Raw genomic sequence first — 14252 nt, 5'->3', positions numbered from 1 at the left:
CCGGACATGCTGTGCTGCACCCAAGCACCCACATTCAACCTCTGGACACGAGCTTGAGGACGAGGGTCCAAGGACAGCACCAGGGTCCCCTCCTCCGTGCTCCTCTCATGGGATATAAACATCCTGTAGGGACATGCTCCCATCTAGTCTCCAGCCTGTCCCACCAACCACACAGCCCACAGCAGGATCATGGAACCGAGTCACAAAGAAAGCTGGAGACGGGCACCACAATCCCATGTCAGTCTGCCTGAAACACCCACCAAGTGGAGAAGAGGAACTGGGCTCCTGAGGGGGGAAATGTCTGGGTCGACAGGGGGCCGGCGCCCACAGAGCGGCTGCAGAGCCCGTACCTGGGGTCCCCATCCTGGTCTTCAGCATGCTCTCCGGCACTGTTGACAGCATATCTGCTACGAGGCTTACCTGAGTGAAGGCAAAAGGAGAGAAAACCTAAGAAAACAGGACCCATCCACATATGGGAAGGTTGTGGAACCATTAAAAGTGATGGTTTCTGCTCTAGGATTAGAATTAATACTGTTTCAATGGCCATACTACCCAAAGCAATCTACACAGATTAATGCAGTCTCTATCAAATTACCCATGACATTTTTCACAGAACTAGAACAAACAATCCTAAAATTTATATGGAATCACAAGAGACTCAGAGTTGCCAACCAATCCTGAGGAGAAAGAACAGAGCTGGAAGAATAATCCTCCCAGACTTCAGGCAGCACTACAAAGCTACAGTAATCAGAACGGTGTGGCACTGGCACAAAAACAGCCCCAGGGACCACTGGAGCAGAACAGAGCGCCCAGAGACAAACCCGCACACCTACGGCCAACGATGCTCAACCACGAAGGCAAGAATATTCAGTGGAGGCGGGCTCCTCAGCAAGTGACCTTGGGAAAGCGGGACAGCTGCACGAAAATGAATGAAATTAGAACACTTCCTCACACCACACACGAAAGTAAACCCAGAATGGCTGAAGGAACTAAATATAAGACACAACACCATACAACTCCCAGAAGAGAAGATAGGGAAAGCCTTCTGACACAAATTGTAGCAATATTTTCTTAGGTCAGGCTCCCAAAAGAAATAAAAGTAAAAATAAATGGAACCTAATCAAACTCTTAAGCTTTTGCATAGCAAAGGAAACCACAAACAAAATGAAAAGACAACCTACAGACTGGGAGAAAATATTTAGTGATACAAATGATGTGACCAACAAGGCTTTGTTTCCGAAGTATACAAGCAGCTCATATAACTCAATATCAAAAAAACCAGTAACACAATCAAAAATGGGCAGAAGACCTAAACAAACATTTCTCCAAAGCAGACATGCAGATGACCAACAGGCACATGAAAAGATGTTCAACATCTCTAGTTATTAGATTGGTGGTTCAGTCACTAAGTTGTGTCCGACTCTTGCAAACCCATGGATGTTAGCCCGCCAGGCTCCTCTGTTCATGGGATTTCCCAGGCAAGATTAGTGGAGTGGATTGCCATTTCCTTCTCCAGGGGATCTTCCCAACCCGGGGATCGAACCTGGGTCGCCTACACTGCAGGAAGATTCTTTACCAACTGAGCCATCAGGGAAGCCCATTTCTCTAATTATTAGAGAAATCCAAATCAAAACTACAACTACACCAGTCAGAATGGCCATCATCCAAAAGTCTACAAAGAATAAATGTTAGAGAGGGTGCAGAGAAAAGAGAATCTTCCTACATTGTTGGTAGGAATATAAACTGGTGCAGTCATTATGGAGAACAGCATGGAGCTTCCTTAAAAAGTTAAAAACAGAGTTTTTGATTCAGCAATCCCACTCCTGGGCATATACCCAGAAAAGACAAAAACTCTAATTCAAAAAGATAAATGCACTGCAGTGTTCATAGCCCCATTATTTACAATAGCCAGGAAATGGAAGCAACCTAAGTGCCCATCAACCGATGAATGGATAAAGAGGATATGGTACACATATACAATGAAATTTTGTTGTTGTTGTTCAGTCACCAAGTCAAGTCTGACTCTTTGTGACCCCATGGACTATAGCATACCAGGATCCATGGGGTTCTCCAGGCAAGAATACTGGAGTGAGTTGCCATTTTCTTTTCCAGGGGATCTTCCTGGACCAGGGATCAAATCCATGTCTCCTGCATTGGCAGGAAGATTCTTTACCACTGAGCCACCAAGAAGTCCTACAACGGAATGCCATTTTGCAGCAACATGAATGGACCTAGAGATTATCACGCTTAGTAAAGTAAGTCAGAGAGAGAAAAATATTATATGATTATCTAGAATATAGATTATGTAGAATCTAAGAAATAATACAAATAAATTTATTTACAAAACAGAAACAGATTCACAGACACAGAAAACAAATATATTAAGACAAAAACCCAAAAAACAAAAACAAATATATATTAACACATATGTGGAAACAAGAAAAATGGTACAGATGAACCTATCTGCAGGGCAGGAATAGACACACAGATGTAGAGAATAGACATGTGGTCACAGTGGGGACAGGGGAGGGTGAGACAAATGGGGAGAGTTCAGTTCAGTCGCTCAGTCATTCCAACTCTATGTGACCCCATGAACCGAAGCCCGCCAGGCCTCTCTGTCCATCACCAACTCCCAGAGTCCACCCAAACCCATGTCCATTGAGTCAGTGATGCCATCCAACCATCTCATCTTCTGTCGTCCCCTTCTCCTCCTGCCATCAATCTTTCCCAGAACCAGGGTCTTTTAAAATGAGTCAGCTCTTCGCATCAGGTAGCCAAAGTATTGGAGTTTCAGCTTCAACATCAGTCCTTCCAGTGAACACCCAGGACTGATTTCCTTTAGAATGGACTGGTTGGATCTCCCTGCAGTCCAAGGCACTCTCAAGTCGTCTTCAATACCACAATTCAAAAGCATCAATTCTTCGGCCCTCAGCTTTCTTTATAGTCCAACTCACACATCCATACATGACCACTGGAAAAACCATAGCCTTGATTAGACAGACCTTTGTTGGCAAAGTAATGTCTCTGCTTTTGAATATGCTGTCTAGGTTGGTCATAACTTTCCTTCCAAGGAGTAAGTGTCTTTTAATTTCATGGCTGCAATCACTATCTGCAGTGATTTTGGAGCCCAGAAAAATAAAGTCAGCCACTGTTTCTATTCTTTCCCCATCTATTTGCCATGAAGTGATGGGACCAGATGCCATGATCTTTGTTTTCTGAATGTTGGACTTTAAGCCAACTTTTTCACTCTCCTCTTTCACTTTCATCAAGAGGCTCTTTAGTTCTTCTTCACTTTCTGCCATAAGGGTGGTATCATCTGCATATCTGAGATTATTGATATTTCTCCCAGCAATCTTGATTCCAGCTTGTGCTTCCTCCAGCCCAGCGTTTCTCACGATGTACTTTGCATATAAGTTAAATAAGCAGGGTGACAATATACAGCCTTGACGTACTCCTTTTCCTATTTGGAACCAGTCTGTTGTTCCATGTCCAGTTCTAACTGTTGCTTCCTGACCTGCATACAGGTTTCTCAAGAGGCAGGTCAGGTGGTCTGATATGCCCATCTCTTTCAGAATTTTCCACAGTTTATTATGATCCACACAGTTAAAGGCTTTGGCATAGTCAATAAAGCAGAAATAGATGTTTTTCTGGAACTCTTGCTTTTTCGATGATCCAGTGGATGTTGGCAATTTGAACTCTGGTTCCTCTACCTTTTCTCAAATTGGGAGAGTAGGATTGACAAATATATACTGATAGCTAGCTAGTGGGAAGCTGCTATACAGCACAAGGAGCTCAGCTCAGTGCTCTGTGATGACCTAGATGGGAGAGGGGGCTGGTGGAGAAGTAGAGGTCCAAGGAAGAGGGGATATTATGTACATATAAAGCTGATCCACTTTGTTTTACTGAAGAAACTAACACAACATTATAAAGCAATTATACAGAATATCTTTTGAAAAGACAATAAATGTTCCACAGGAAAACAAGACACTCCTTTTGTTAATAATCTTGGACAGCAGAAGGCCTTTCTATGCAGAACAAAACTCAGAAACCACAAAAAGACTGAAAACTTGACTCCATAAAAATCAAAACTCAAAAGGCAAACTGGCTAAGAACGTACAGCTTTGTCACAAAGGCCTATTTTTTCCTAAATATATTAAAAGCTTCTTCAAACCAACAACAAAAAAATCAAGCAATCCAAGAGGAAATTAAGCAAAGGTTATGAGTAGGTTCTTAACTCAAAAGGAAATCCAAATGACTATAAAAACAGGAAAACATGCTCACTCTCAGTCAGAAGGCAAAAGCCCATTAAAACTACTATTGGATAAAAGTTTTCACCTATCTCATGAACAAACACAGAAAAATCTGATCTATTAAAAATACATGGCTCAACACAACAATGTAAAGCAATCTTCCTCCAAATAAATAAATTTTAACACATGACTCACTATTAACCCGAGGATCCAAACATTTTATTTCTGGGAACTGATCATATATTCTGCAGAACAAAAAAAACATACATAAAAGACATTCACACTGCTAGCAAAAGACTGGAAACAAATGTCCGTCAACAGAGGACTGGATGAATAAACCATAGTAAGTTCTTCCTATGATTCTGACCATAGTTTTAAATCTATATCAAACATGTAAAGTGAAAATGAAAACAGGGCAGAGAGTGTGGACAGCGTGTTCACTTGTGCTTAGAAAATAATGTACGTATATGCTTGCATTTACACTTAAGATTCTAGAAAGATGCACAGGAAAATGGTAACAGCATCTGACCCTACAAGGGATGTGCGTGGCTGAGGGTCAATGAGAGGAAAGAACCACCTTTTCATAATCTAAACTCCTCTGGGCCTTTAAAACTTTTTCCATGTTTACAAATTTTAAAATAATTTTTTTAATTAATTATAAATTGAACATCCACAATAGTGAAAAACCACAAGTAACCTAAATGTCCATCCGCAGGGAAAGAGTATGTTCTACCAGGCAGCTGTGCGCTACACCAAGAGGGAGGTGATCTGTCTGCTAGGCAGAAAAAAGCTTCAAGACAGACGGTTCAATGGAAAAAAAAACAGCGACTGAGAACATCCTATGTGTGGGAGGGGGAAGAAGCCCAAAGTAATAAACTATTTTTCTGTGGATATATATTTGGTGTCTATGTTCAAGAGGAACGCTTTTCAAAGTGGTTATCGGGGGAGGAGCAGCAGAACTGAGGGGAAGTAGCCAAAGAAAACTCCGATGTCCCTGCATTTCGTAACTTCATCCTAGCTGAATACATTCACATTGTGGCTTTATCCCAGGTAAAAGTCTACAGAAACCGATGAAACGTTAGCAACAGTGATTTGACATGTTTAAACTATGAGTGATTCTTTTCCTGCTCCTTTTTACTTTTCTATACTTCCCCAGCACTCTCTGATGAGAAGGCACCGCCAGTACGGACACAACACGGTAGCCGGCTTCCCCGCTCACAGCGAGGGAGGCGGCGCCCGGCGCCCACTTACTCTTCTGGGACGCCGAATGCTCCTGGCTCCTCTGGAAAGGGTACCTGAACAGCAGCTTATTGCCCCGGCTCCCCGAGCTCACAAGAATCACGCTGATGGGGCTGGTGTTGTCCCCCATCCTGCCGGGAGCCCGGGGAGGGGTCGGCCCGGGGCCTGGGTAGGGGCCCCGAGGACGTCGGGCGGGGGAGGGGCCGGGACCCGGGACCCAGCGCCTTGAGGAGCACGGGCCGTGGACCCGGCGGAGGCGGCTCTGAGGCGGACGGGTCTGGGGAGAGGGGCGGGTGGGGCTCTGAGGAGGAGCGGCCCGGGGGGGAGCAGAGGACCTGGGACCCAGCGCCCTGAGGAAGACAGGCTGCAGGCGGGGCGCCGAGCGGAGCCAGACCCACCGAGCCCACGGGCCCGTCCCGCACCCCACACTCGCGAGAGGCTCGCGAGACTTCGCGACAGTATGAGGCAAACTTGCGGAAGCACCCTGTACGCAGACCGGCGACCTCTGCGCAGGCGCAAGCTTCCGTGTGCGCAGGCGCGACGCTGGCTCTGGGCGCTGGGCTTATCCCAGCGCCCGCGGCGGCCTGCTTCTGGCCAAGGGAGCCAGCGGCAATGCAAATAGAAAGCTGCCTGGCCTAACTTTCTGGCTCGAGTTCGGTTCGGTTCAGTTCAGTTCAGTCGCTCAGTCGTGTCCGACTCTTTGCGACCCCATGAATCGCAGCACGCCAGGCCTCCCTGTCCATCACCAACTCCCAGAGTTCACTCAGACTCACGTCCATCGAGTCCGTGATGCCATCCAGCCATCTCATCCTCTGTCGTCCCCTTCTCCTCCTGCCCTCAATCCCTCCCCGCATCAGAGTCTTTTCCAAAGAGTCAACTCTTCGCATGAGGTGGCCAAAGTACTGGAGTTTCAGCTTTAGCATCATTCCTTCCAAAGAAATCCCAGGGCTGATCTCCTTCAGAATGGATTGGTTGGATCTCCTTGCAGTCCAAGGGACTCTCAAGAGTCTTCTCCAACACCACAGTTCAAAAGCATCAATTCTTCGGCGCTCAGCCTTCTTCACAGTCCAACTCTCACATCCATACATGACCACAGGAAAACCATAGCCTTGACTAGACGGACCTTTGTTGGCAGTAATGTCTCTGCTTTTGAATATGCTATCTAGGTTGGTCATAACTTTCCTTCCAAGGAGTAAGCGTCTTTTAATTTCATGGCTGCAGTCACCATCTGCAGTGATGTTGGAGCCCCAAAAAATAAAGTCTGACACTGTTTCCACTGTTTCCCCATCTATTTCCCATGAAGTGATGGGACCAGATGCCATGATCTGGCTCAAGGGATGTCTCTAAATGTGCCTTTCTTTGCTGTAAAAGTTATTAAAGTACCCACGGAGTGGGGGAAAATGTTTGCAAGTCATATATTTGATGAGACAATTGTATCCAGAATATATTTTTTAAAAAACACAACTCAACAGGAAAAACACAAGTGACCCCCTAAAAAGTGGGCAAAAGACATGAATAGATAGTTCTTTGAAGAATATAGACAAGGAACCTGGAAACACGTGAAAAGATGTTCAAACATCACGAGTTAGAGAAATGCAAATCAAAACTGGTGGGGACAGGGGGGCCTGCCATGCTGCAGCCCGTGGGGTCCCAAAGAGTCCGACACAACTGGGCGGCTGAACAGCAACAAATCAAAACTAAAAAGAGACGCCATATCACACCCACTAGGATGGCTATACTTGAAAAAAATTAGTGAGCAAATGGTGAAATTGGAATCTTTAGACACCACCTGTGGGAACTGAGGGGCTGGGGGTTCCTTTGGGGTGATGAAAATGTTCTAAATTGTCGTAGCTGCATAACTCTCTGAACATACTAAAACCCACTAAACTGCACACTTTGAATGGGTAGAATGTACGATATGTGAATTCTATCTCACAGAGCAGCTGCTTTTAAAAAGTAAAAAAAGCACTCCACCCACCCCACCCCTGTGGTCCCAGGAGGTGACTGTGGTGGACAGTCTACTGCGACTGTTTTCAAATCTTTTCAAGCACATCAGATGGATGGGAAAGTAATCAATGGGCTAAAGAAGGAGCATTGTCTTTTATTTATCTAGTTGTGTGTGTTGGGTCCTAGTTGCTGCATGCAGAACCTTCACTGCATTAGGCAAGATCGCCCCTGTGGCGCACGGACTCTCTTCAGTCCTGGCAGGTGAGCTCAGCAGTTGCTGCATGCAGGCTTTATTGCTCCAAGGCATGTGGAATCTCAGTTCCCTGACCAGGAATTGAACCCAAATCCCTCGCATTGCACGGCAGATTCCTAACCACTGGACTACCAAGGAAGTTCCAGGAATGGAACTTTGGCATTTTCATTGCCAAAGTAACCTCTTTCACTGAGGATAACACAAATGTGTATTTTGAAGAACATATTCATGGGTTGACTCTCCCAGGGTAATGGGTACATATCTCTGAAATGTCTCAGATGTTCCCCACAAACATATTGCCCTGCCCAGGACTGCATAGCATTGACTTTTTTAATCCCCAAAAAAATGTCAAGAAAGGAAAATAATGTCTCATGTTGCATTTTTGTACTACTGAGGAACAGAATTAACTGTATTGCTTATTTACCAGAGCCTAAGAAATGCCTTTATGTTTCCTTTTGTGTTGTGTGTCCTTTTTAAAACCTTTCTTACTTCCTTATATGTTTGGCTGCAGTTGGGTCTTTATTGTCATGTGCGGGCTTTTCTCTGGTTGCGACATGTGGGCTTCTCTCGTTGTGGAGCACGGGCTCTAGGACACACATGCTTCAGTAGCTGTGGCTCAAGGACTCCAGACTGCAGGTGCAGTCGGTGCAGTACACGGGCTTAGTTGCTCTGCCTCATCTGGGACCAGGGATCAAACCGGTGTCCCCTCCATTCCAAGGTGGATTCTTAACCACTGGACCACTAGGGAAGCCCGTTTATCCTTTGTTTATGGGATCTTTCTTTGGTGAAATACTTTTATATCCATGGCCTAAAAAATGCTATAGATATTACGGATAAGGAAAGAGACATTTCTTCTGTACAGGGCCTCATGTTCTATGTAAAATAAGGGTAATAACACAAATGTGTCTTCTCTCGTAGCTCAGTGGGTAAATAATCTGTCTGCAGTGCACGAAACCAGGTTCGATCCCTGGGTCAGGAAGATCCTCTAGAGAAGGAAATAGCTACCCACTTCAATATTCTTGCCTGGAGAATCCCATGGACAGAGGACCCTGACTACAGTCCATGGGGTTGCAAGAGTCAGACACGATTTAGTGACTAAACCACCACCACAGCTAACCTCTGTTACAGATTCTGCAAGCCCTTTTTCCAGTCTAGAATATATTGATTTTTTAAAATATTGTATTTACTTATTTGACTGTGTCCGGTCTTAGTTGCAGCATGCAGGATCTTCATTGCAGTGCCTGGACTTCTGTACGTGCGGCACACAGGCTAAGTAACTCCACAGCAGGATCAAACCCATGTGCCCTGCATTGCAAGGCAGATTCTTAACCACTGGGCCACCAGAGAAGTCCCTAGAATATACTGATTTTATGTATCATCAAAAGGTTTCCGAGTCCTCCCCCAGTTCCCATGAATGTCCTCAGAATGGAAACAAGGACATAGGAGCAAGAGGTGAGGCTGGGAGAGCTGTATGGATGGGGCCTCCCTGCCGGACATTGGCAATCTGTGGGCACCCAGACACGAAAGCCAGGACTCTGGCTCAGGTCTGCTTCTTCTGACTTTCCTGGACATGCTGTTGCGCCACTGGATGGGCCTATGACCCCAGAACTGGCTGTGCTTGGGCTGGGGTAAGGCCCAAAAGTAGAGAAACCACCATTCCTATATTACCCTCTCAGGGCCCATTTCATGCTAGGAACCTTCCCCAGAGCATTCATTGTGTATTTTCTGGCTGTGTGGCTCATGACTTTTCATTGTAACAAGCACTGGAATCCATGAATGGTGAAGGGAGCTCACCAGGACACATCCCTTCCCGAGGCTCAGATGCAGGACTGTCTCGGGCTAGACTGAAGGGAGTGGGGGTCTGAATTCCACAGCACCCTCCCCAATGGCACCTCAGTGTCCGTGTCCGTCTGTGTTCCCGGGCTGTCAGGGAAACCAGGGGCTCATGGTCACTCCCTGGGCCATGCAGCCAGCTGCCGGCAGCAGAGGGACTGAGGGTAGGTGGTCCCACTTTGGACTCTGATTCCCCACCAGGAAGCACAGTGGGAACTAACAGCCTCCCGGGCAGCATCGTGCCAGGCTCAGCCTCTGCTCACTGCAGGGTGTGCCCTCAGACGCCTCCCTGCCAGCGCCCCACATCTCCAAGTCCTCATTTTCTTTGTCTTTTCTGAGGGGAAGCCATGCCTTGTAGCTTGTGGGATCTCAGTTTCCTGACCAGGGACTGAACCTGAGCCACAGCAGTGAAAGCACCGAATCCTAACCCAGGGCAGGGCCAGGAGGCTCCTTGGACAGCTAGGCCTTATCAGCCCTGCCACTCGGTCTGGCCCCGATAGAGCCACCCTCGACGGTCGAGCGCCAGGCGGGGCTCACGAACCCTATCTCAGACCAACGTGATATCTCCACCATCCCTACCGCAGAGTATCTGCCCAGGAAAATCGTTCACCTACAACAAGAACAACAATAATCTTGAATTCACGCTGCTGTGTGCTGAGGTCACACGGCAGCAGCTCATCCGTCCTAAGAGTGAGGTGGAGGACACGCTTGAGGTTAAAACAGTGAAACCAGGGCTCACAAGGGAGCTCATCCTGCCCAGGGTCAGCCAGGGGTTGCTCTCAGTTGGGGGAGGCGGGGAGGAAGCATTTGCAGACCCCTGTCTCAATCTTCTGCTGAGACCACAGCCCCTCTGAGCTCAGCCCCAGTACACAAGCTCAGAACAAGCCTGGCACTTGGAATTCGGCCCAGAGACCAGCAGGTCTCAGGGCCCTGAGGCCCTGCACAGGCCCAGCCCCTCTTGTTTCAAGTGGGAGAGCAAGGACCAGACACAGAAGGCCTCGCACACAGCAAACCTTGGTCTCCTCTGCCCACTGGGGCTGCTCCTCCTCCACGGAAACTGTGAACGTGTAACCTTCCTGAGCCTGTGTTTCCTTATCTGAAAACACGTCATCTTGAAAAATAAAACTTCTCTCACAGAGCTGTGAGGGGCAAACACCCGACATGAGAGTGCCCAGTCCACACCACGCCCAGGACTTAGAGAACACTCAGTTCACACCAGCCAGAGCCGGTCCGCAGACCTCACCTCACTCCACACAAAAGCAATCTAAGGTGGACTGTGGCCAGCTCGAAGGACCAAACGGCAAAGTTCTTAGAAAAGTAATGTAGAAGGTTCACTTCACCTCAGCCTTCAGCATAATGCTTACTCCACTTCTTAAAAATTTGAGGGAAAATTTGCATAACACAAAATTAACCATTTGAAAGTGAAGTTAATTCTGTAGCATTTCATATATTCATAATGAGTGCAACCAGGATCACACTAGTTACAGAATATTTTCATCATCCCATCCTCCCCAACCCCACCCCCAGCCCTTGGCACACACTCGTCCACTTTCTGTCTCTTTGGGTTTGCCTGTTCTGAACACTTCATATAAGGGAAGTCACACAGTATATGGCTTTTCATGTCTAGCTCCTTCACTTAGCGTAATATTCTCAAGGTTCATCCACGTTCTGTCAGTGCTTCATCTTTACATTGTTTTCAGTCACTCGGTTGCATCCGACTCTTTGCGACCCCTGGACTGAAGCATGCCAGGCTTTCCTGTCCTTCACCATCTCCCAGAGTTCACTCAAACTCATGTCCATTGAGTCGGTGATGCCAGCTAATCATCTCATCCTCTATTGTCCTTTTCTCCTGCCCTAAATCTTTCTCAGCTTCATTTTCATGTCTGTTTAGTAAATATCTCACTGTATGGAAATACCATCATTTGTTGATCCATTCATCCATGGATGGACATTTATGTTACTTTCACCTTTTGGCTGTTACGTATAGAAAGGTACATTTTTTTTTACCTGAATTTTTAAAAATCACTTAATTTGACTGCATTAAAACTATAAATTTCTGCTCAACCAAAAACAGCAGTAAGAGCGTGCAGGCAAAGTACAGACCTGGGGGAGGTACAATATATGAAACTGACAAAGAACTTACATCCAGAATACTTTTGTAAGTATTCAGTACAGTTCAGTAGCTCAGGCATGTCCGACTCTTTGCAACCCCATGAACTGCAACACACCAGGCCTCCCTGTCCATTAGTACTTTTAAAAATTAATTATTTATTTATGGCTGCGCTGGGTCTCCGTTGCTGCACGCCGACTTTCTCTAGTTGTGGCGAGCAGGGGCTACTCTCTGGTTGCAACACGCAGGCTTCTCACCGCAGCGGCTTCTCTTGTTGCCAAGCATGGCCTCCGGGCGTGCTGGTCAGCAGTTTCAACGTGCCGGTGCAGGTTCAGCCGCGCCTCTGCCTGTGGGACCGTCCCAGATCAGGGATCATACCATAGCCCCTGCATTGGCAGGTGAGTTCCTAACCGTGGGACCACCAGGGAAGTCCCTACCTAGAATCTCTTTAAATTTCCTATAAATCAATAAGACTGGCAACACAGTAGAAAAATGGCCATGACTTGGAAACTTCAACAAAAAAAGGAAATGCAAATGTAATGCAAAGGACAGCAACTGTGTGAACAGGGACCTAGCTCAGCAGTGTCAAGAAAGTGCAAATTAAGACCACGTGAGAAGCCAGTATACACCCAGCAGAAAACCTGAACCCTGAGACCCCGCCTCCAACTGGGACCCAAGTGACAAACTTTCAGAAGGGTGAGGAGCAAGAGGAACTCGCACATCACTAGGTGAGTGCCAGGCAGTACAACTGCTCCAGAAAACATCTGCCATTAACTGCTGAAGCTGAGAACTCCACGCCCTGGACCCAGCAGCCTCCATCCTGGGGATATACCCAACAGAATGTTCACTGCAGCGTCGCTCACAACAGCCAAGAACTAAACAGCCCAAATGTCCATCCCTGTTACCCTGGGTAACTTGTGATATGTCCCTACCAGGAAACACAACACGGCGACGACAACCGATGCCCACAGCACCTCGGGCATGTCACAAACGTGGGTGATGGGAGATGACCCACTACACTGTCTCATGGACCTGACAGCCAAAGGCAGGCAACACCAACTAACGCGCCTAAGGACACAGAGTAGTAGTAGTGTGAGTTGCTCGGTCGTGTCCGACTCTTTGCGACCCCATGGACTATAGCCCACCAATGTCCTATGTCCGTGGAATTCTCCGGGAAAGAATACTGGAGTGGGTAGCCATTTCCTTCTCCGGGGCATCTTCCCAACCCAGGGATAGAACCCAGGTCTCCTGCGTCGCAGGCAGATTCTGTACCATCTGAGCCACAGGGAAGTCCAAGGACACATAAGTGTGTAGTAAAAGCTTACTGTAAAGCAAGAAAGTAGGTTGGGGTCACCTTTGGGGAGGACTGGGATGCTCAGTATGTGACTTATAATATTTCATTACACTGTGACGTAATCTTGTACTGTATTTTACAATGAAAAAAAGTAAAAGAAAAAGGGTACCTGCCCACACCAATGTTTTGCAGGCCTTGGAAGTTTCAGAATCAAAGTGGCTTCCTGTGACTCTGTTCTGTGAAAGCCAAGGATGGGGGAGGTGCTGCCAAGAGGGGAGTGAGGACCAGCCCCACGGCGGGAGGCCGGGAGTGCACACTCCTCACCCCCAACACTGACTCCTGGCCAAGACCCCGGACGCTGTAGCTGGGGGCCTTGTCCAAGGCACATTGCTCACTGAGGCCCCGCTGTGCCTCCCCTACCTTGTCCAGCAGGTCAGCTCCACCCTCACCCAGGACCTCCAGACTCCCTCCTTCTGCCTGAACTTCCACGTGTTCCTCAGCCCCTTCTGTCTCCCTGGCTCAGTCTGTTTTCTCTGCCAGTCTGTCCATCTGTCCCTGTCTGTCTCCCTTCCTTCTCTTCTTTCTGGGGAGCTGAAGCCTCAGGATCAGACTCGCACACCCTGACTGCAGGCCTAGATGCGGGCAGCGGCCTGGAGTCTCCTGAAACAGGCGTGAGCAGGGAGAGCTGGGCTCATCAGTTCTGGGGTGAGCCCAGAGAGGCAAAGTCACACACCCCGTGAACACCTGGGCCCAGAGGCAGAGCATGGCCAGGAGAGGTGACCACGAGCGCAAGGCCAGCAGAGGGTGGGCACACCCTGGGAGAGGGAGACCCTATCACATGAGAAGAGGGCACAGCTGTGAAACATAAGGGGAGACCTGGAAGGGGCTTCCAGGAAGACAGACTCGGCCTCAAGGCCACAGACAGGAACTGACAGCCCCAGAGATCCCCGCCCTCTCTGCTCAGCAGCGGGGAGGCACCCCGGGAGGCAGCACCCGCCCTCAGACCTCCAGTCTCATCAGCCCGGTCTCAGGCTTACAAGAAGCAAGCCTCATAGCACAGTAACACTCCAAGCACAGAAGGTGCTCAACACTTGTTTATTCTTGTGCACATGTTTTCCAATCAGAGGGCTTGTCTGAGCCTCACAATTTTCTCTAAGAATAGTTTAGCAAAATATCTGTGATCAGAACTCTCCACACAGGAAACGTTTACCTCCATTCTGAAAAACTCCTAGGCTTTTGTGCAAGTAACTCTTTGACTAACTCTGAAACTCAAAAAGCAGAGACATCACTTAGCCAACAAAGGTCCGTATAGTCAAAGCTAGGGTT

The 14252-nt window shown here is 47.6% G+C and overlaps 1 protein-coding gene across 4 annotated transcripts in view; it reads right to left on the bottom strand.

Annotated features, from left to right (window-relative positions):
- Positions 1-5926, bottom strand: part of NPRL3 (NPR3 like, GATOR1 complex subunit) — a 32963-nt gene extending 27037 nt beyond the window's left edge. Inside the window, exons 1-2 of one of the 4 annotated variants that reach the window (XM_070363218.1) lie at positions 5502-5926; positions 261-420 (exon numbers count right to left, since the gene is read on the bottom strand). In XM_070363218.1, the coding sequence (XP_070219319.1) occupies positions 261-420; positions 5502-5619 (278 nt within the window). In that variant the 5' untranslated portion in view covers positions 5620-5926. The remainder of the gene's footprint in view (positions 1-260; positions 421-5501) is intronic. The other 3 variants (XM_070363217.1, XM_005886849.2, XM_070363219.1) reach the window with 3 other exon arrangements.
- Between the last annotated feature and the right edge of the window lie 8326 nt (positions 5927-14252).

This window comes from Bos mutus, chromosome 25 (assembly GCF_027580195.1).
Source record: "Bos mutus isolate GX-2022 chromosome 25, NWIPB_WYAK_1.1, whole genome shotgun sequence".
Lineage (NCBI taxonomy): Eukaryota > Metazoa > Chordata > Mammalia > Artiodactyla > Bovidae > Bos > Bos mutus.
Note: the sequence above shows the minus strand (reverse complement) of the source record. Positions and strands in the feature narration are given on the sequence as shown.